Source organism: Antennarius striatus, chromosome 9, assembly GCF_040054535.1.
Source record: "Antennarius striatus isolate MH-2024 chromosome 9, ASM4005453v1, whole genome shotgun sequence".
Lineage (NCBI taxonomy): Eukaryota > Metazoa > Chordata > Actinopteri > Lophiiformes > Antennariidae > Antennarius > Antennarius striatus.
In genome coordinates, this window is record NC_090784.1 from 13,828,255 (window position 1) to 13,849,405 (window position 21,151).

The window sequence follows — 21,151 nt, forward strand, 5'->3', positions numbered from 1 at the left end:
CTCGGCGCTGAGCGCAGAGAAGCGGTCTCACCGCTGGAGTCATTTTCATTCATGCTTTCAAAAGTACAGTTTGGATGCCGAAGACACTTTGAATCCATTTGGCCACGGAATTACTCATTTCACAATAATCATTTAATCCAGCATCACACAGTAATATCCCAAAAAAGGAGAAAGAAAATTAATCCACACAACAATTGATTTGATTCCATTGATCTGTCTATAGGTGTACCTATAAAGCAGGGTTAGTTTTATTTAATTTATTAGGGGGGGACATCAACCCAAGTTTCTTTTTAACTCGTGATAACTATGCTGCTTCTCTGCCAAACTCTGGTATGATCACTTTTCATAATCTATAATAATTTGCTGACATCAAAGGCCCTGAAGCCCTTTTAAAGCCTGTTTTCCTTTGGCACCAAGTCACAGTACAGAGCGGAACAAACATCTCATGACTGTTAAATCAGGAAATCTGATAGAAACGCAATGTTTTGTAAATATTCTGCTTAGGTTAGATTAAAACGAGGAGAGATGATGCTTTGATCTTTGGTATTATGAGGACATGCGGAGTGATTATACAGGTGGAGTCAATCATTCACATACTCCAAAGTGTGTACCGTCATTTATCATTTATTACTCAAACAGAGCTCCGCCTGGAGGAACAGAACACACACACAAACTGCTGGTGGAGGAACATCTTATTTTCTCTGGGAGTGGTGGAGATCTGTATGATGGTGTCCCAGTTTCACTACCACACCATGATGAATGTGTAGTGTGTTGCTCTCCCAGTCAATTTGTCTGGCATCTGACTTCTCAGAGACGCAGGACTGTCAGATCAGCCTCTGTGGCTGACAGGATGAGCCCACATTAGCATAGCTCATTGATGGCGGCTTTCTTTGATCTCACTCACCATACCTAATTATCACTGCTTCTTTATGAGGCCTTCTCTCCTTCATCCTCTGTCTTGTACTCCCCCTAACATCCTGATTAATGGATGACACACATATGGAATGTAATACAAAAAAGCAAACAACCTCAGAGCTCAGGTAACAATTATAATTGGGATTCTGACAGGATAGGTTAGAACCAAAACACAAAAATAAAGACCATAGGTTGTCATGTGAAGTGGACACATCCTGGAGGATGTATGGCCTCCATTTATATTTGTACAGATGATGTGGATCAATGTGTTGACAATCATCTGAAAGATCACATCTGTGTGAGCCGTAATCCCTTTAAAAGTTAACATAAATCTGTGATTTTAGAAATGAGTGAAAGTTTTCATACGCAGCTTTGTTGGAGTTGTTGTAGGATACCACCCCTCCATATGTGAATGAACCTCAACACATAAAACTTCCCTCCGCTTTGAACCATGAGCCTAAACAACGGTTGAGAGGATCAACATTAGGCTGTTTGTTTTGTGTGTTTTCCTACATTTTCAAGCTGCTCGAAACTGTGATAAAACCTTTTGACAATAAAGCCTTTGACTTTTCTTCACTTGGCTTTTCTTCTTGATTGCTTTTTAACAGCTGCTTGGTTTGGCCTGACTACAGTCAAAAGAGCCTCCAGACAGAGTAATTATGGCTTTATTTACCACACCCACCCTATGACTGCCACTTTCCCTGTCTTACTTTTTTCTATTTTGTGATCATTGATCAAATACAGAGAAGTGTTTTTTGAGTGGTTCATCTCCTCAAACCATACTGCTGCATAAAAATGCATTTTAGAGCCTAAGATACTTCAGCATTTATTGCAACTTATACAAACAGCAGTTTTTTTCTTTTAGATGAAGGCATGTTATGCAGTTCTTCTAAAACCCAGTTAAGAACAAGTTGTCCTTGAAGGTGTTTAGTATTATAACCATAAATCTTGTGCAGTCACATAGACTTTAAACAGGAAATTCAAACCCACCAAAATTGGGCACAAAAGGTCGGTTCAAGGTGACACCGATTAGGCCTGAGCACAAATGAAGCGTGTGAACAAAGATGAGCTCAGTGTTTACTTTCTTTTCACATTCAGGAACAGCCTAGAGAATCCACCTTTGAAGTGAAGTGAAAAAGCTGTTACCCATCAACAAACAAAGGGCACATTGTCTGAACCCGGCAGCTGACATGTAAAGCAGCAGAGCATACACACAACGCAAAACATGTTCAGACGAACAATGTCGCTACTGATCCATTCATTAAACCACACTTACAACTGAAACATTTCATTACTGAACCATCTTGCAATTTTTATAGATTCAACTGCAAAAACAACCACATTGAGTCCAAGCAAGGCCTGTCTTGCAAGAGTAGTCTGCTGCAGTTATGTAAAACCAATTCTTTGCCTCTAGCTTTATAATTGTATACTTATTGCAAATATTGGATTTTAGTTATTTAAATAACGCATTACTCAAGTGCTGCTTGGCGTTTTTGATGCGGTCATTTGAAATTCACGTGATCAAGAAGCGCGTTGGTGTTTAAAGGCGCTGGTGTCTGGCGCCACCTAGCGGCGGTTTTGTAAACTGCAGATGAACACAACGCAAACGCTTCAACGGTGTTATTTTATTGTGACGTCACATGGAAAATAAAGCTGTAACGAACAGACGGATTTTGAAAGCATAAAGATGTATTCTTAGCATAAATAGAACACAATCACAAACATAACTGAGTCCCTTTAACTGATGAAGTATGAGAGAAATCAACGTTTAAAACAAAGCATGAACAGTTTGCACATTGCAGTCTGCATATGGTACAGCTCCTGTGGATGGAAGTGAGAAAGGTAGCGAAGTAAAACAAAAATCCAACCAGGTATCAAAAACACATAAAACAACACAACATCGCCCAGTGGGAATTCTGACACTTCAACATCCCCAAGGAGCGCTTTTCATTTTTGTCCAGGCTGTCATTTCAAAAGCAAATCAACCGCCTGAGCCGATGTGTGTGCTGTGATATCAATATAAAAAGCAACTCGTGTCGAAAATGTAGGCCAACACAAATCTGAACCATTCCTTTAAACTGGAGAGAAATTAGAAAGTTTAAGCTTCGTGAAGCAATGAATAGTAAACATTCACATCAATGTCACGCTGAGAATTCAAGCCTTCGATCCTCCATATTACACCAAACTGTCGACACTGAACAATACATGGATGTGTTTTTAAATGTGAAATGAAAGATTATTTGAATGACAAACGCTGCTTTAGAGAACATTTGTTAATATATGCCAGGATACAAGTACAGATGTCATTGTCTAGTGACAATATTACAATTAAACAAGGAAGTGGACTGAAGAGGAATCCATTCATGAGCAATCACAGATCAGCCTTTGGGAGTAGTCAGAAGTTCAGACACTGTTGACCAAGTTATTCTCTTCCTCTTTCTTTTTAAACACTGCTTGGTCCAAGGCCTCCAGAAACCTCACAAGACTCACCGCCTCTGTCTGCAAGAGAAAAAACATTAAAAAAAACATGACTTTTTCCCCACATACTCTGTTGAAGAAAATGTGACTTATACCTTTACAAACAGTGCGTGGGCTAGAAACGGTAGCTTTCTGAGTGCTCTGCCACTCAAACCTTTGCTTTTTCTGTCAATGAAAAGAAAACGTGAGTCTGTTGAGGTTCTTTGATGCAATAACCACAGCGTGGTAACAATGTGATGCTGACGCCATCTCAGCACTCACAGAGCGATGTCCCTCAGGTAGAGACTGTGTTCCGACACCTCGCTCGCTGCAAAGTCCATGGTCTCCAACTCAAATATGGTGAAGAGCTGCTCCCGCGGGTGGATGATATGGCACTGCACAGCACAGCACAGAAATCCTAATTTTACAAGTTACTTTTGATTGATTTAATTCGGTATTCTAAACAAACAAAATCAATGCATATGTCATGGTGGGTTAGATTATTACTATGTATGCTTCAACAGCTATTTGTCTCAAAACCCTGGGTTGTTTGGGCACCTTCATGAGCTCCTCCAGGCAGGACAGGTAAATGCTGTAGATGCCATTCACAGACGGAGGGCCAATGTATTGTTTGATGTCGGCTCTATCCACAAAGGCCAAGTCTATCTTTTCTGTCACATTCGAGGTCGTCAGGATCACAACATTGGAATGTCTGAAACATCCAGTCATGAATCAACATGAAACCAACTTGGGTAAAAAGAAGACAGCACGAGAAATTTATTTTCTAGTGGAAAGTAAATGAACCTGGGTGCAAGGATGCAAAATTAAAGCTTGTGTCATAAGCTATGAGAGGAGTTATAAGTTAAACACTTAAATTTCTGACCGTTTGATTTGGTCCAGCTGAGTAAGAACAGCATTGACCACTCGGATGGCGTCAGATGGTTCTGTTCCTGCCTGGCAGGCCTTCCTAGCTGCTGTCAGACTCTCCACCTACATCCCCCAACACAAGAGGTTCATGAAAGGAAAAACCTCATTCACTGAACATGGAACAGGTATAGTAGAAGAAATTCTCCTGCTTCATTCAGGGAATGTGGAATCAAATCTAGAAAGGATTCAATTTATATGATTAGGAAAAGATTTTACCTCATCTATCAGAACAAAAACAAGAGCCTCTTTGTCATCAATCAGCTGCTGAATCTTTTGAAACATCTTCGTGACCAGCTTCCCACTCTGCAACAAAGAACCAGTTACCAAAATAACATCCTCCACCTCAGTCATTTAAATGTAAAGTCAGGCATACCATACCTCTGAGAACCACTTTGAAAACAGACTGTGGCTATTAATTTCAACGAATTGTCCATAGGAATATCTGCAGGGAGAAGAGTGAGTTTAGAAACAGAGAGCTGCTGTGGCCAAGACTGAAGCGGAGTGAGTGAGGATCGTCATACCGATTTGACAGTCTGATCGACAGCTTCTGAGCGAGAGCTTTGCACAGTGAGGTTTTCCCTGTACCTGGGGGTCCTGAATGTAGGCAGGCACAAAGATAAATATCTGTTATTTTACACGTCATCCGACACTACTTCAACTAAGAAGTCATAGCAAATCCTTATCAGATATTTACCATGAAGCAGCACAACCCTGTTCCATGATACCAGGTTACTGTCAACGTTTTTGTCAGAGAAGTAAATCATTGTTGTGACATAATCCAGGAGCTGAAAAAAATAAGGTAATATGAGGTTAAGTAGTTTAAAAAAACAACAACAACAACAACCATGTGAATATTTCCTCTCTTGCTGCTATGTTTATGTCTTACTTGCATTTTGATTCCATTCTCATACACCAGACTCTCCCAAATTCCATGGAATTCAGCTGTTAAAGAAACAGGTTCAGCCAATTCAGAGAAATATTAAGCTATGCTAGAAATCTTCATGAGCCACAGAAATCTCTCAAATGGGCCAGAAAATATAAATCAATGACCACATTAATGCCTCTACTGGTATTAACACTTGGCTCAGCCAGTAGAGGAATACTGATCAGCTGCAAGTCTTAAAAAGGTGTTTATAAAACTAGTAGAATTAGCAGAAAAAACAGACTTTGTTAAGCTTAGATTCCAAGATGTTGCAATGCACTGCAGTGAATTCTAGCTCCTCAAAATATTTACAGAAATTCCGCTAGCCACTCCTGCAGCATCAACCATCTGCATCTGTATCTCGTCATATAAACTGAGTATTTAAATAAACACATGGTAGAATAATCCGCAAACTAGCCACATCCTTCTACAGTTTCGAGTGGAAATAAAAATGGAACTACATTTTCTCAACATGCTCTTTTCCGTGTTCTCCTCCGTGATGTCGAGTCTCACCTGCTGGCAGCAACCACTGATTTGCTGCTGAGAGCTCCTCGTCATCCTCGAGACACAGTATGCTGGCTCCTTCCTCATTCAGAGAGAAGACGTGAACGAAGAGAGGGCAGCTCTGCAAATCAATGGGCTGAACAGAGAAGAATAGTCAATGTAAAAGTTTAACATTTGCAAGGCATTTTAATAATTTAAAAATGTTTTAAGCTGTTACCATTTCAGGTAGATCAACTATAACCACAGATTCCACGTGTTTTTGCAGGAATTCTTCATCAAACTCTGTCCATCGGTAGTTACCATAAACCACACTATGGCGTCGCAGTAGACTCAGAACATGTTTCCTCACTTCAGACCGTTTAACTGTGCTGAAACAACAATTACAAGGTAGAGGCAGTCAGGATCACTACCACGGATGCTTTGCACTGAAGAATGAAAGAAAGAACTTATTTATCTAATTCCTTTATGATGCAAAACAAATTACTAGCACAGCTGAGAAAAATCTCTGTTTCCTTAATAAAAACAAAGACACAAAAGTATATGTTTTTGTGTGAAAATACTCAAGAGTGTTTGAATTTTTCCCTGGAAGCCTTCATTTGAGATTAATTTTATTAACAGAATAAGACTTAAATTAAACTACTAATTACTGAAATTTAAAGAAAAAAAATGACACAAATTAAATAGCAAAACGCAACCCATCAGTCTTCTGTTTTTGTCTGTAGAAAGTATCCTGAAAAATGTTCTTTTGAAATTTTTAATTGCTTTCTGGAAACTAATTATGATGGACAGACAGGACAGGTGTACAGGATCTATTCTCTCCCTCAAACCATTCTGGTTTCGGCTTCTGCAAGATTAAAATACAGTATGTACTTGGAGGGGAGCGATATGTGAGACATAGACATAGTACTACACACAACATACAGCCGGGATTATGTCGACAGAGGTTTCAAAGGTAAAAAAAAATAACATCTAGATAAAACAATGCATCTGGAGATTTTTGTGGCTAACTCATAAACCCCTGATGACAAATACTCATGGGTCAGTGCATCAGATTGTACAGTAGTACAGCTGAGGGAATGATACTGATGAACTCATGTTTTCACAGTAATAGGACATTTTCCTTTTCTTCACAGTGCCTTTCCAAATTAATGTTTATCACACCTTTGTTCTTCTTTTAATTTATATGACTTTTACTTGTTTGTTAAGAGGTCAGTTGACTGTCAAAACATTTTACGCCACCATATCTCTATGCAGACCGTGGGTGGTAGCCGGATCGTGTGGGACTGCTCGTCATTCGTGGTGAACTGATCTGACCTGGACGCCATACGAGTCAAGACTGACATGTTGTGTTTCAGCAAACCCACCTCTGACATTTTACGTGGACCTCTACGTGGATGTTTGGCTTCTGTTTTCCCACCTCCATTTTGTCACCTTCCATCCCTGTAAAACTCTGGATATCAAAGAAACATCCAGAGACTTAAAAATCACCTCTTATCACATGAATTGAACTTGGTTATTCTTGTGCTCTTTATGTGTTAAGGTGACGTCGAAGCTAGCTTAACCTAGCTGACAGTAACGTCACTGAACATGAACTTTTCTTCCGTTGACCTGAAACAATACGTTACCTGACACCATTTATGTTAAAATTCCGGTTAATTGCATTTACCACACCAAGGGTAGGCTATCCAGGAAACTATCGACAAATCCGTGTCGCTGTCAGGAAGACGAAACTCAAATTCAGCGCGCTAGCCGCTTTTTCTTCATGGCGTAGCTGCAGCACCGTGTAGCGCACAGCGCCCCCTGCTGTAGCGGAATGCGTAAAAAACTTAACTCACAAATCATTTCAATTGTGTTTACTTGTAGATTTTCCATGGGTGGTTTGTAGCCTTTGAAAATAACAATCTACGTTTAATTCCTTATTATAATGTAATTGTTATTTTTTTTAAAATCAGTAGCAAAAAAGAGAGACAGAATAAAAATAACGTCACAAACATAGGCACCATGCATTTCTCAAGAGTACAGTATATAAGACATAGTACTACACACAACATACATGAGTATAAAACATCAGCAATCAGCAATAAGACCCTAATCAGTACGTATTAAAGAAAAAAGCAGCAACGCTCCTACTCATGGACTGGCACAGCCTCTGAATGCCAACCTACTCTGCAGTCAGATGGTCAGAGTTGCGCTGTGTGTAGAAGTTGTTGACGCTGTCGAACTCACTCGTATGTGCACACATAATAATAATCAGTTCTTTAATGATCCCTGTAGGGAAATTACTTTTTCCCCACTCTAAATATTCCATAACACTCACGTGACTCAAAAAATAAATAAATATATATAACATATATAATAACACACACACACACACACACACGTGTGTGTGTGTGTGTGTTATTTTTCATTTGTACACATATGACTTTTCCCAATAGGCAATGTTTTATTTACACCAGTGAGGCCGAAACTTGATATGGATTCATTCACTTTAAAAATCTTCTGTCGATGTTATTTCCTTCTCTGATTTTTGATTTTCTTATGCCAACCGCTGCCATCAAACCAATAGTCAACCAGTAATTATATTTCTAACATGCATCTGAAATAAAGCGTGCTCATTCCCTCACTTGCCCTTATTTTATGCTTTTTCGTGATACCGGAAATACAAGACTTGTTTTTGAGGTATCACTTCCGGCTGTTGATAGCGTTCTGGTTTGAAACGATCCGAGTCATGTTAGTGACTGATGACATCTTAATTTAAATAAGGATTGGATTTGGGATTTACCCGAAACGATGGGAAAAAAACACAAGAAACATAAACCGGAGTGGAGGACAGTCGATGGTATCCGAATGCACATTTTCCTAACGTTATCTGAATGCTTTTGTTCCTGCCGATCTTATGCTAGCCAGTGTAGCTTAGCTAAATGTACAGGCAGAAGATTTGCTTTACTCTTTGTGTAAATCTACCAACATGTACACATCTAAGGCTACACTTCACAGCCTCAGTTATATAACCTTACTATCCTGCTGAAGTGCTACATTAACTGATTCATATTCTGGATCCAGTTCGTCTTTCGGCTGTCTTCATAAGCTGGTTTGACCTGCTAATAGTAATGAATTATCAGCTGTAAATTATTTCCAGTAATATAACACAGTGTTGTAGTTACAATAAATCCACTAGCACCGTGCAGTCGAAGACTTTGCACAAACATATTTAACAATATACAAATCACTTTTGCTGAATAAATTTTAAAAAAAGTACGACTTTTTTTTTTTACCGGAGGATTTGGTGAGGTAGTTTTAATCTTTATTGCTGTTTAATAAATAAATGTCATAGATGATACACATCATATTAGGGTGTTGTGTGTCCCCTATAAGCATTGATCACAACCACAATCTTGCTCCTCACGGATTGGCAGGACCGCTGGGTGACGTCATCCAGTGGGAGCTGCGGATATTTCCTGATGTGTCTGACAGTGGAGGGTGATTACTGTCACATTCACTTCACCAATGCTGCATTTTTCTTAAGCTACCGGTAGTCAGAGTTTATCACTGACTGATCCTGAACTCTCAAACTGTCTCTAGTGTGCCTTGAGTGAATATCGCTTTCATTTTCAGAATGGTGTAATGAATGCTGTTAGGTAAACATTCTTAGGCATTAGTGGCGTTCTTGCTGATGTCTCCCAATTTCATGCTTTCTACTGAACATTGGTCATTTTGGGATTGGTTTGAGAATGGATTTGAGGCTGTTTATTTAGAACTTGTGGTTTCAGACTTAATACTACTGATAAATCAGTAACAAGCCTAAAAAATCGTATCACAAATACTGCCTCCATATAGATAACTACCAATTGTAGAATAGAATATCTTCAGATGAACTAAAAAAATGAGTGGTACATTCAAAACTGTTCTTGACTCTCACCTGTATCTTTGTGTTGGTTGTAGACTATGAAGACAAGGCTCTTGAGAAGCCCCTGAAGCTTGTTCTCAAAGTTGGAGGAAGTGAGGTGACAGAGCTCTCTGGGTCGGGCCATGACTCCAGCTTCTATGATGACAGGTCAGATCATGAACGAGAACGCCACAAAGAGAAAAAAAAGAAGAAGAAAAAGAAGTCTGACAAGGACAAAGACAAGTATGTGGATGATGAGGATAGAAGACGTCGGAAGGTTAGTTTACAGAAGAATACTCTACTTTGTTACAGCTGGGTTCTTTTACCATGTCATAGAATTGTCTCTCATCCTTTCATCCCACCCTGTAGGAGGAAAAGAGGAAGAAGAGAGAAAGAGAGCAACACGAATCAGAAGCAGCAGCAGCTGCTGCTACGTCTGCCACAAGTGCTGGTATACCTGTTGAACCATTCACACTGACCAAAAGTATTAATATAGGTTTAGAGGTGAGTAAAATTATGACTGGTTTAGTCTTAATGATTTTCGGAACACAATGTTCACATCATGACTGCATTTCATTAGCCAGAGGAGAAGAAAAGGAAGAAAGAACGTGAGAGAGAGCTTGAGATAGAACCTGACTTAGAGGACTTTCATCCCAGTGTGAAGGTGGAAATGGAACAGCAAGGGGACCGACCTGTCCGAGCGTGCAGGACGCAACAGGGTAAAAATGCCTTTCTACAATGACATCAGATTATTTTTGGGAAGAAAACACTATATCTTATTCAGGGAAATTTCCATCTTTAAATGTACTAATACATACTAGTTTTTGCTCAATACAGAGAATGAGTCCACTCCTCGCCAGCAACTTCTGGAACACTTTTTGATTCAGCTACAGAGGTGAGGAACATGGATTCATTCTAACCGCTACACCTCTAATGTTGCCCTTCTGTCCTTGTAATGCTACAGCAATGCCCCTGAGGAGTCTGTGAAGGTTCAGAACCTAAAGATGTAGGGTTAGTTAAGTTTTAAGGTTAATGTTTGTTCTTGAGGTTCAGCCTACAAGTTTTTAAGAGACCCTTGTTTTCTGTGAGCGCTGACCAACACAGTGTTCACAAAATATCACAGACCTAAATTTCTGAACCACCTGAAAGATAAAACCTTTCATTTTCTGTTTTGTCCTCTTAGCCACCCTCAGGAAAAATGTAGCCTTTACAGTATATGCGACTTTTGTCATGGGGGAAAGCATTTAGCTTGTTCAGTAAATACAATGTTCTGAGGGGATGACATTATTCTCGTTTGTACAATAAAAATCTGCAATGGCAGGCCTTGTGATTTTGATCTTAACTGTTAGCATTTAATCTTGTGAAGGAAGTACTGACATGAACTGTTCTCATAAAGAATTTCTTTAAAGAATGCAGATTAAACAAACATGAACAGAGGAGACTTTGAGTCAAAGAGGCAAGCCCAAACCAATCTAAACATTCTAGCTGTACTGATTAGCATTGATTGTGTGTCACATGTGCCTTGAGATACCGTCTTTATTGTGATTTGACACAACATTAAATTAATTTATCTCGACTCAACTTGTCTTTCCAGGAAAGACCCCCATGGATTCTTTGCATTTCCAGTAACAGATGCGATTGCTCCTGGTTATTCAATGATCATCAAACACCCAATGGACTTCAGCACCATGAAAGACAAGATTAGAAACAATGAGTACAACACAGTTACAGAATTTAAGGTGACAAGAATTGGGATGGGGTGTTGAAGATTTATGTCTTTTTAGAGTGAAATCTTATGTGTAAATGAAATTTTCACCTTTTCCCTCTTTTGAAAACTTTTTGGCTTTCAGGCGGACTTTAAACTGATGTGTGATAATGCCATGGTTTACAACCGACCAGAGACTGTTTATTACAAGGCAGCCAAAAAACTGCTCCATACAGGATTCAAGATGATGAGCAAGGTAATGATGTTATAAAATAAAGACCTATGTCATTATATTTTCCTTTTTGTTCAAAAAGTTTTACAGGTTATGTTTCACTGAAGATATTCTGACTTTAGTTTAATGCTTTAATAAAATCTATCAAATTGTCATTGGGATACGTTATCATATATATCAGGGACTTAAACGATTATCACGTTATCTCTTCCGTTTTGTCAAAAATCAATTTTTCATTAAACTTGTCAGTGTTGTTGCGAACCTGAATAAGTTTTATATAATTGACACAGACTGGCTACGGTAATGATGCCGTTTGGAGTCAAATGTTGACACTGCTCTAAAACTTGGAATCTGTTCAGAGCACTGTGGTATTCAGTAAACCCCAGTAGCTCAGCGGTATAAGTCACAAAAAATGGCACTAGTTTGGATGTAGCTATCCAAATAAAGTTGTTGGGAGCATCTTTCACATTGTTTTCGGCATCATTTGACTAATGATGAATTTCAAATGTCACTGGATCATCCTGATCTTTCTGTGGTCTTCTCTTATTTTATTTCCTTTCTTGTCCCAGCGAAGCGGGCAAAGTTAAGTGTTCCTCTCTTTACTTCTGTCGTGTGTGTAGGAACGGCTGCTGGCTCTGAAGCGCAGCATGTCTTTTATGCAGGACATGGACTACACACAGCAGGCAGCCATTTTGGGAGATGAAGACCTCACAGCTGATATACCCCCCCCAGAGATAATCCCCATCCCAGTGGAGTCAGCTAAGAAGTCCAAGAAGCAACCAGTCAAAGTCATGAAAGAAGCCATCAGGTATTCCTTTTTTGTAACGGCCACATTAATTAGATTTTTTTATATATTAATAAATGAAATGTAACTGGAAAGTCTAGTCCTGAATATACTTTGTTCTGTGAATGTCGGCATAATGAACCAAAAACATTATCAATTTTTATTTTAGTTATTTGTATGAACCGGAGGGAAATGCTTGCAGCTTGACTGATAGCACAGCAGAGGAACACGTCCTCGCACTGGTTGAACATTCTGCAGATGAAGCTCGGGATCGGATCAACAGATACATGCCCAACTCCAAGGTTTTCCACTTAACATTTCGACCACTGCGGCTGTATTTTTCCTATAAAATGATATCTCTAGTGTGGCGTTCAACCTTTGGGGAAGTCACATTTAAATTCAGCACATTGTGCTGTTGAAGGAGTTATGTGCTGTACTTCTTTCTGTCAGCGGGATTTACATGTATTGTTTTTTGTCTTCAGATGGGCTATTTGCGTAAAGAGACGGACACTTCTCTTCTTTATACAGTTGTAAATCGTTCAGACCCTGATGCAGAAGGTTTGTTATATTTGTGTGGTTTTTGAAGCATCTTTTGCAAACATGTGTTCATGCAGTATTTGTACTAGGATATCTTATTTTTCACAGAAGAGGAGAGTCATAAAGTGGACCTCAGTTCCCTTTCCAATAAGCTTCTGCCTGGATTGACAACATTGGGTTTCAAAGATGACAGGAGACATAAAGGTATGTCATTCATTCATTCAATTTCTTTACTACTTTTTCCACTTACTTCATATGAGCCATTTTAATTTATCTTGATTGCTAAAATTGTTCACAGCATTTGTGATGGATTCCACTTTTTTATCTCTTGCTCTGTGTAGTGACCTTCCTCAGCAGTGCCTACAATGTTCAGAGCCTTCAGAAGAACACTGTCTTCCCAGACCTGCTCTCTGAGGAGATGGACATGCTCTACTCAGCCTACGGAGATGACACAGGTGTACAATGTGCGCTGAGGTAAGAGGACTTTGTTTTTTTAACTTGAATATGAAATAATGTTGTGTAACAAGAAAAACTGTCCTAGTTTCCAGCTTGTAATTAAGTTCATGTTCACCCTTAGCGTCCAGGAGTTTGTCAAGGGCTGCAGTAGCATCACAAAGCGTTGGGTTGACGAGCTTCTGGACAAGATGACGGCAGGCGATCACGTTAAAGCCGCTACTCAAATCAGACAGGTATCTGACTTGTACATAACTGACAGCACCACAGTGTTACACACATTACTTCCATCATCCTCCTAATCTCCAGGGTTGCCTTCGTCATTTTTCCACAGCCTGTTTCCCGTTTTGTTTACCATAGTATTTTTATATTTTCAGAAAAGAAACATGATGCTGAAACCAGATGAAACTAAATCCAGCATTTGTGATATACAGGTATGCAGTAGTTGCTGTTAAAATTGAAGATGCATTTAAATGGTTCTTTGACTGTATGATTGAAGCCACACATTTTTTGTTCAGATGACTGACGCTTCTAGTCTCGGAGAGGGGGGCTCTGTCCTGGATTTTATGTCAATGAAAAACTATCCGGATATGTCTCTGGATATATCCATGCTGAACTCATTAGGTGATCACTTTCATCAATAATATATTTTCACTTCCTTTTATGTGTATGTGCAGCCAGAATGTTACTGAAATAGGTGTGCATGTTTGTCTTTATTTAGTTTAGAAAGTGAGTTAACCATTCCTCTTTGCTTATCAGGTAAAACGGTGAAAAAAGAACCAGGAAATGATGAGGGACAGCCGCACTTTGACGACGCAGACAAACTCCTGCAGGAATTCCAGGAGGCTCAGGTCGACAGAGTCGGTTCCAGACCCTCATCCAATCTGTCATCCCTCTCTAATGCCTCGGAAAGGGACCACCACCATTTAGGTTCACTTTACTATTTCTGTTTTATTAAATATGTTTTTCAATGTTGCACTTCAACATTTCTGCAAAGTTTTCATAGCTTCACATGGAAAAGTAACATCAGTGCAACAATACAAGAACTGTATTTTCTTCTTATCTACAGGCAGTCCATCACATCTGGGTGTTGGTGACCAGTCTGAAATGGTTCATAATCCTTATGAGTTCCTGCAGTCTCCAGAGCCAGAGGGCACATCCAACAGCTGACCATGCATACTGCCCTTTTGGTATCCTGGTCTTAACAGCACAGTTGTGGACTAATAAATTGCAAAGAGACCAAGAGCCACTGACTTGTTTTTACAAATGTGATTGTACAGACTGTTTTTAGTGTAACTGTAAGTTTTTGTATGAGTACAACATCTGAATAATAAATGCTTGCACCTGCATTTTTTAAGTATGTGGTTCAATTAAAAAAAAAAAAGGAAATTAAAATCAGCTGAATTTTTCATACTGTGGGACCACCCCGAAATGATTGTTCGCATAGCATTCAAATACTGTATAGCGTTTAAAGTGATAATCTAGCTGTAATAAAAATGCACTGATTATTTCTACTGTAGTAAACTGCCACATACATTGAAGGGTGTCTTAAAAGTGTGAGATCACATGGATGGAAATACTGTATAAAATAATGGTTGCAGGATAAAATGAATGTTAAAATGTGAAACAGGAAGTATGGATGTTTTCATTCTGTGCAGTACATCCATCGTGTTGAGTTTGATAGGCAAGCTGTACGTGTGTTTACTGAAGGGACGCAATAAAAATGTGGAGTTCAGTATCTTGAAGAGGATTATAGCGCACATGCGCACTGGGACCGTTTCCATGGCGCCGTGACAATCTGCTGAGTTGATTGTTGAACTTCTTACTCGGGCATTGCGTAGACAAATCACAAAGGCAAAGAACGTCTTTGAACATTAAAGAATATCATCCATATTTAGGGGATTTTTTTTTTTTAAAGTGAAGCAGTTAATCTCTCGTAAGAGGTGGATCTCTGCTCATAATTGATTTTTTTTTTTAATCTTGTCGCAAGTCTCTCGCCAGCAACAGTGAGTATTCCTCATTGATTAAAAGTATGGAGGCAGGGGAGTCTTTCGGGCATTTATTATAATGAAGTAAGCAGTTTATAAGATTCATTACTAGTCCGTCAAATCTGGAACAGCTGTCAGTGACAACAGCCAGACGTTAAATTTATTACTTCTTTACATGGAATAATTTGATGTCTGCCATATTAAAGCAAAGAGAGTCACCATCATTGATTGACATCACATGATGTCACCACCTTCATCAAATCCAAACCTCCCATCGGATTAAAGTCAGGTGACTGTGACAGCCACTCCAGAATATTGACGGACTTCTGTCCTGAGCCCCGGTGGACTTTGCGGTCCATCTGGGGTCTTTGTCCTCCAGCTGGATCACAGATGGAAGAGATTCCTTGGATTTCCTGATTCTTATTGGAATACATCTCTACATTCAGCATGATTCTGGTCCCAGAGGAAGCAGATCCACTGTAGGTTATCTTCAGCATAATGCTTTACTCTTCTCCTTTCAGATACATTGCTGACACACACACACACACACACACACACACACACACACACACACACACACACACACACACACACACACACACACACACGCACGCACACACACACACACACACACACACACACACACACACACACACACACACACACTTTTTTTTTTTAAAACTGAAGGGGTTCTAGTTTGTTTTGAAAATTTCAAGCGTCAGTTAGATAGTACAGTATATTTGTGCACTACATACAACAGGGATGAATCACTTTGCTTCTAACTATATTCAGTGTCATCTTCCTCATTTGATAATGTGTACATGGTTTACTGATTGCCTTTTGTCGTGCTGCTCCCAGGGTATTAATATAATACATTTACGTTACCGCTTCTCAGTCAGTCCTCCCTTCATGAGAGGTGCTGAGAATTTGGAAATGTGTTGTTTTGGATTGTTATCTCATCCAATATTGGCAGAAACTGGATCAAGTTGCCCATGACTGTAAAGGGTAACAGATGGTTTTCCTCTAGTCCATTTATATAAATGAAGTCAACCTGTTGTTGATGTATTTGTTGGCGTACAAGGCACACAGAGCAGCGAGTCAGTGCAGGTTTCAAACGGGTAATCAGTCATTATTGTTAATTTACACAAATTCCCTATGTCATTTCCCTAACAAATATGGCATGTAGTTTGTGTGATGTGTTTGTTCTCCTCCTGTGTTTTCCAGATGAACTGCTTCAGTCAGAGGCTAAAACGTACATCCCCCATGCAAGGTAGCAGCAGAAATGAGCTGGTGCCCTCCAAGCCTCCCAAAAGGAACGGATGGTCTTGGCCTCCTCAGGCAGTTCAATTTATTGCCGTGCTTCTGTACAGCTACCTCGCCATTGTCAGCTTCGGAATCTTCATTCCTCTCCTGCCCCCACCCTGGAATCATGTGCTCTATACCGTATCTTTAACACAGCAGAAACCTTTCTGTTACTGGAGCTGCTTTTTGTTTGCAGCTTTTATATTGAATATGGAGCAAAAGTTAGTGTACAGGATGGACAAAGGTTTAGTTGTTGTCTGAATGGGCTCCATTCACCACATGTAAATGTCTGTGTCTGCCTCTGTGGTCTCTATTAATCCAAGAAGACACAGCCAGCTGTGGTCATGTGCAGAACGCTGAGTGATGTCAGTGCTGGTTGATTTAACTGAAGCTTAACTCAATGTGGAGAACAGTTGGTGTCTTCATAACGGACTAGTCCTCACACTGAAGAGCCTCTTGGGGTCAAAAGTTTGCAGTTTATTTTTGAGTATTTTTAAAATGTTTTCCCTATTTGCCTTAACTATTTTGTGCACAGCTGACGGCGTTAGCATTCATTGTACACTTCTTCACCCACATCGCTGTTGTGACTATAGACCCTGCAGATGCCAGTGTGAGGGCCAAACAGATTTACTCTAGCCCAGTGCCAGTGTTTGACCGGACAAAGCAAGCACATGTCATTCAAGACCTACACTGTTATTTATGTGATGTCAACGTGTAAGTATCCAAAGCACTGCGTCTATTTAATTTTTACTTGTGAACAAATCATCAAATTGCCCTGTTTATGATATTATTGTGACTTTGTATAGTGGACCCAAAGTTAAACACTGTGGTGTTTGCAACAAATGTGTGGAAGACTTTGATCACCACTGCAAATGGCTGAACAACTGTGTCGGGGGCAGAAACTACTGGTGAGATGATTTTTTGGATAAACTGGTCGCTGATGTAATCTGTAATGCTCTATAAATTAAAGTTAGCTTTTGTGTCTTCAGGTGGTTCTTTGTTGCGCTGTCCTCGGCTACAATAGGGGCTCTTCTGCTTCTGGCTATCAACTTATTCATATTTATTCAGCATTATTTAGATCCAAACAGTCTACGAACTGCCCCACAGTTTGACAGTAAGTCACCATGATTCTGAGCTTTATTTGTTTATGCCTGCATTGAAGATAAAGAAATAAGTCCTGTGTTTGTTTGTTTTTTAAATCCGGATTATGTTGTTTCTTCTTTCCGTAGGTGTACTGGGAAATGGCACCTGGCTGGCATTTTTACCACTAGCTCCTATAAAGACTAGTTCAGCTGCTCTCCTTATAACAGCCTTCATAACAGTCATTCTGAGCACCATCTCCCTACTGCTGCTCGGTCATCTACTGTGTTTCCACTTTTACCTTTGTGAGTCACTTCAAGAGGGGTTCATTTGAGCTCTTTTCTCCTCATCCAGTCTAGTCATCCATGATCTTAAATCATTCATGAGTAATTCCTGTGTTACTTCTCCTCTGCAGTTTATAAAGGCATAAGCACTTACGATTATGTGAAGATGCATTGTGAGAAAGAAGCCAGAAATCGAGACATCAAGGTAAGTAATCCATATGATGTGAAAATCAGTAACAAATACCTAGAGCCCGACAGACACTACTGCAGATGATTGCATCGGTTGCATTGGGTTGGTGTAAAACTGTATTTTTTTGTCATTTGTAAGAATCAAGAGAGGTCAATTGACTGTGAACGAGCATTATCACAAAGCTCAAGGTAAAACCAATCACTTCACATTCCTCTTATGCAATTATACAGAATTATTTAAGCTCATTTTATAGATAGGACAATCAATGACAATTTGATTTTCCTGCAGTACCTGTCATTTAGACAGTAAAGGCCCACTCACAAGGCAACTCTCAGATTCCATATGCACAGAGGTAAGCATTTCTGCTCCTACCTCTAGATCTTGTCATACAGGATAATCTCCAATTTGGTGATGCTGCATTAAAATCTCTGTTGTTCTATTTGGAAACCATCAAGAAATCATCAGAAGGGGAGAATAGTTTCCACTTACCACCAGTGAGTATTTCACCACATGTTACTTTATTCATGTTTAAACATCTGCAAATTTTCATTTACAATTGAAAAGTCTTCATAATGTGATATAAACACAACACCTTAAAGTACAACACGAGAAAAGTTCGTGGGACTGCATTACAGTGTACACGGTTGTTTGGTCAGTCAGTATAAACTACTTGTAATTAAATAATGCATATGAATGTCTTACAGACAGATGACAGGACTTGAGTGAGTAGTTTTTATTTAGCCGAAGAGTATTAGTTGATGAAGGCTGTTAATGATATTCATCTCTTCCTCTTTTCCATGACCGGAAGGGAGAAACACATTTAAATGACACCAAAAGCTGGAGGCCTTGCACTGAAGTGGAGGCTCAGAGCAGTGCTGAGAAGTCTGGACCGTGTAGTCCAGGGCCGCCTGGGCAGCTCAGTGAGGACTTCAGATGAAACTTAGTGGAAACCAGTTTATGCATGCCAGTGAATCCGGAAATGCTTATCTAAAGAACAATGTTCTACCAAAGTATGTTTTAAGAAACTGAGCAATGGCCACTAATTTTGATTACTGCGGTGCACTGGCGTTACGCCCAGAGTATACCCTGCCTCACACCCCCAGTCAGCTGGGATAGGCTCCAGCAACCTGCAACAGCAGAAGGAGAGGGTTTTCGATATGAATGAATGGTGACGTCAGTTCGCCTGGATTTGAAACCATCGTTTGTAACATTGTTTTGTCCTCTTACTATTTTATGTATTATATGTTTTTATGCTCTCTGTACACTGATGTGTGCAGAGAGCCGAGGCCCGGCCCCACTTCCATTTTTCCACAAGCCCAGTTCTTTAGTTTTCCTGGAAAGCTGAGATATGATGCTTTAAAGAATCAAAACTGTTAATGTGTGAGCTCTGTACTGACAGAAACATCTTCATCTGGTCATTTTACCTGGTGACCACCTTGTGTGGCAAACTGAATGCAGTGAAGGATATTCCAGCTTGAAAGAATATTCTCTCTCTCTCTCTCTCTCTCTCTCTCTCTCTCTGTCTGTCTCTCTCTGTCTTTCTCTGTCTTTTAAACTTATAGTCTTTCTTCATTCCCCATATTTAAACTTCTAATTTTATCTGTAGGTGAGTCTGAGGTCATCACCTGATGAGTATGGTGTGTACCGTTATCAAGTGAAATGTAATGAAAATGTGTTTGGTTAATCATGAAATTGTGTCAGGAAAAACAGATATCCAAGGAAGAATACAATGTTTGAGATCAGCTCAGAGTCTATTGTTTCGTAGTGGACTCCATGTGATGTATCCTACAATGATGGAAGTGTTATAATTTGAGATATAGTGATTTCATGTCATCAACTCTTGCATTTATTGTAGTGTTCAGACCTACGATGATATTATAGAATAGCTCTGTTATCTCTCAAACCACATGTTCTCTCTGTACATTGTTGTCTTCAAGGAAGTGTCCCTCTTCCTTTTAGATGTATTTTAGGTGAGCTGCCAAGTCCTGGCCTGGAGAGCTGGTTTTCCTGTGTTGTGCCTTGCTGTTGTTGAATGGTTGCTTGATTTCCTTTATAAAAACACATCAGTGCATCCCAGACTGCTTTAAAATGCATATGCAGCATTACCGATCTTGTGTTCTGGTGTTTCATCTGTATTGTGAACCAGTTTTTCGCAGGTTTTGGAGAGAACTGGGATGTTCCCTGGAGAAATTGCAGTCCTAAAAGGTCAAATAGAAAGCAACTGGACTGTTTCTAGGCACGAGGATGTTTCACCTCTAATCTGTGGGCCTTTTTCATTTTTAACTTACAGATGGGGAGTTCCATAAACTAAAATTATGAAGTATCTTGAGAAAAAAAATGAGGTTCAACTTCATTCTATTTAATTTTTTTAATTTATGTAACCTGGATTATTGCTTGACATTTTGACACAAACATCCATCTGATGCATGACAGGATGTCAAAGAAACGTACAGACCGCAGGAATCGCCTACAAAGTCACCTCAGCGTTACACGCCAGTGGTCGGATGTAGTTCAGTCACATATGGGCTACTTTTGACCACACGGTGGCGCAATTGAAGCAGCTTGAAGTACACTATGACATCACTGCAGGTTGGTTCCACATGATGAAAGTCTTAACTGTATGGCGCCTTTTGTTTTAATAGACAAGTGTTTTTACTATTTACTCCTGTGTTTGAATCATAATCTGTCACCTTGATAGTGCTCATTCATTTAAATCATCTAGCAGAGCTAGAGGTTACATAATGCCCATCCATGTCCAGCCAACTCATTGTGTAACACATTATTGCACTACACATCAGACGTGGATGTTTGAAATGACAGCTTTACAGACCTCGGTCGGAAGATGTAAATTGTTTTGAGTGCAAAGATTTGTCAGGAATCATTAAAGAAAAATCTTGTCCTCGACCAAGAGCCAGCGTCGACATTTTAATTGCTATTTTCTCGGTTTCATTCGTCTTATATGTCTCCAATTTAAACGTACATGTT

At 39.6% G+C, this 21,151-nt stretch overlaps 3 protein-coding genes across 5 annotated transcripts; 2 read left to right on the plus strand and 1 right to left on the minus strand.

Annotated features, from left to right (window-relative positions):
- Positions 1 to 2,544: 2,544 nt before the first annotated feature.
- trip13 (thyroid hormone receptor interactor 13) lies at positions 2,545 to 7,471 on the minus strand. The gene is made up of 14 exons (XM_068324135.1): positions 7,351 to 7,471; positions 7,090 to 7,165; positions 5,943 to 6,093; positions 5,735 to 5,861; positions 5,186 to 5,241; positions 4,994 to 5,084; positions 4,821 to 4,893; positions 4,678 to 4,741; positions 4,516 to 4,602; positions 4,256 to 4,362; positions 3,931 to 4,084; positions 3,655 to 3,767; positions 3,489 to 3,558; positions 2,545 to 3,414 (listed from the first exon to the last, which is right to left on the minus strand). The coding sequence occupies exons 1-14, from the start codon at positions 7,358 to 7,360 to the stop codon at positions 3,319 to 3,321; spliced, it is 1,275 nt and encodes a 424-aa protein (XP_068180236.1). The 5' UTR covers positions 7,361 to 7,471; the 3' UTR covers positions 2,545 to 3,318.
- Positions 7,472 to 8,425: 954 nt separating this feature from the next.
- brd9 (bromodomain containing 9) lies at positions 8,426 to 15,521 on the plus strand. 3 transcript variants are annotated; one of them, XM_068323731.1, is made up of 17 exons: positions 8,426 to 8,564; positions 9,668 to 9,888; positions 9,981 to 10,115; positions 10,192 to 10,330; positions 10,449 to 10,506; positions 11,206 to 11,350; positions 11,462 to 11,572; positions 12,211 to 12,356; positions 12,502 to 12,634; positions 12,815 to 12,890; positions 12,978 to 13,073; positions 13,211 to 13,343; positions 13,447 to 13,558; positions 13,700 to 13,756; positions 13,841 to 13,946; positions 14,082 to 14,252; positions 14,392 to 15,521. In XM_068323731.1, exons 1-17 carry the CDS (start codon positions 8,516 to 8,518, stop codon positions 14,490 to 14,492), a joined length of 1,989 nt encoding a protein of 662 aa, XP_068179832.1. In that variant the 5' UTR covers positions 8,426 to 8,515; the 3' UTR covers positions 14,493 to 15,521. The 3 variants fall into 3 exon arrangements, with proteins under 3 accessions (XP_068179832.1, XP_068179831.1, XP_068179829.1); XM_068323730.1 differs by having other exon boundaries at positions 12,169 to 12,356; positions 12,981 to 13,073; positions 14,392 to 15,520; XM_068323728.1 differs by having other exon boundaries at positions 12,169 to 12,356; positions 14,392 to 15,518.
- Positions 15,522 to 15,654: 133 nt separating this feature from the next.
- On the plus strand, positions 15,655 to 20,949 carry zdhhc11 (zinc finger DHHC-type containing 11). Its single transcript, XM_068324347.1, has 11 exons — positions 15,655 to 15,789; positions 16,535 to 16,753; positions 17,148 to 17,326; positions 17,419 to 17,520; positions 17,602 to 17,726; positions 17,842 to 17,997; positions 18,108 to 18,181; positions 18,305 to 18,354; positions 18,455 to 18,518; positions 18,622 to 18,660; positions 18,975 to 20,949. Exons 2-11 carry the CDS (start codon positions 16,535 to 16,537, stop codon positions 19,101 to 19,103), a joined length of 1,137 nt encoding a protein of 378 aa, XP_068180448.1. The 5' UTR covers positions 15,655 to 15,789; the 3' UTR covers positions 19,104 to 20,949.
- The last annotated feature ends 202 nt before the right edge of the window (positions 20,950 to 21,151 follow it).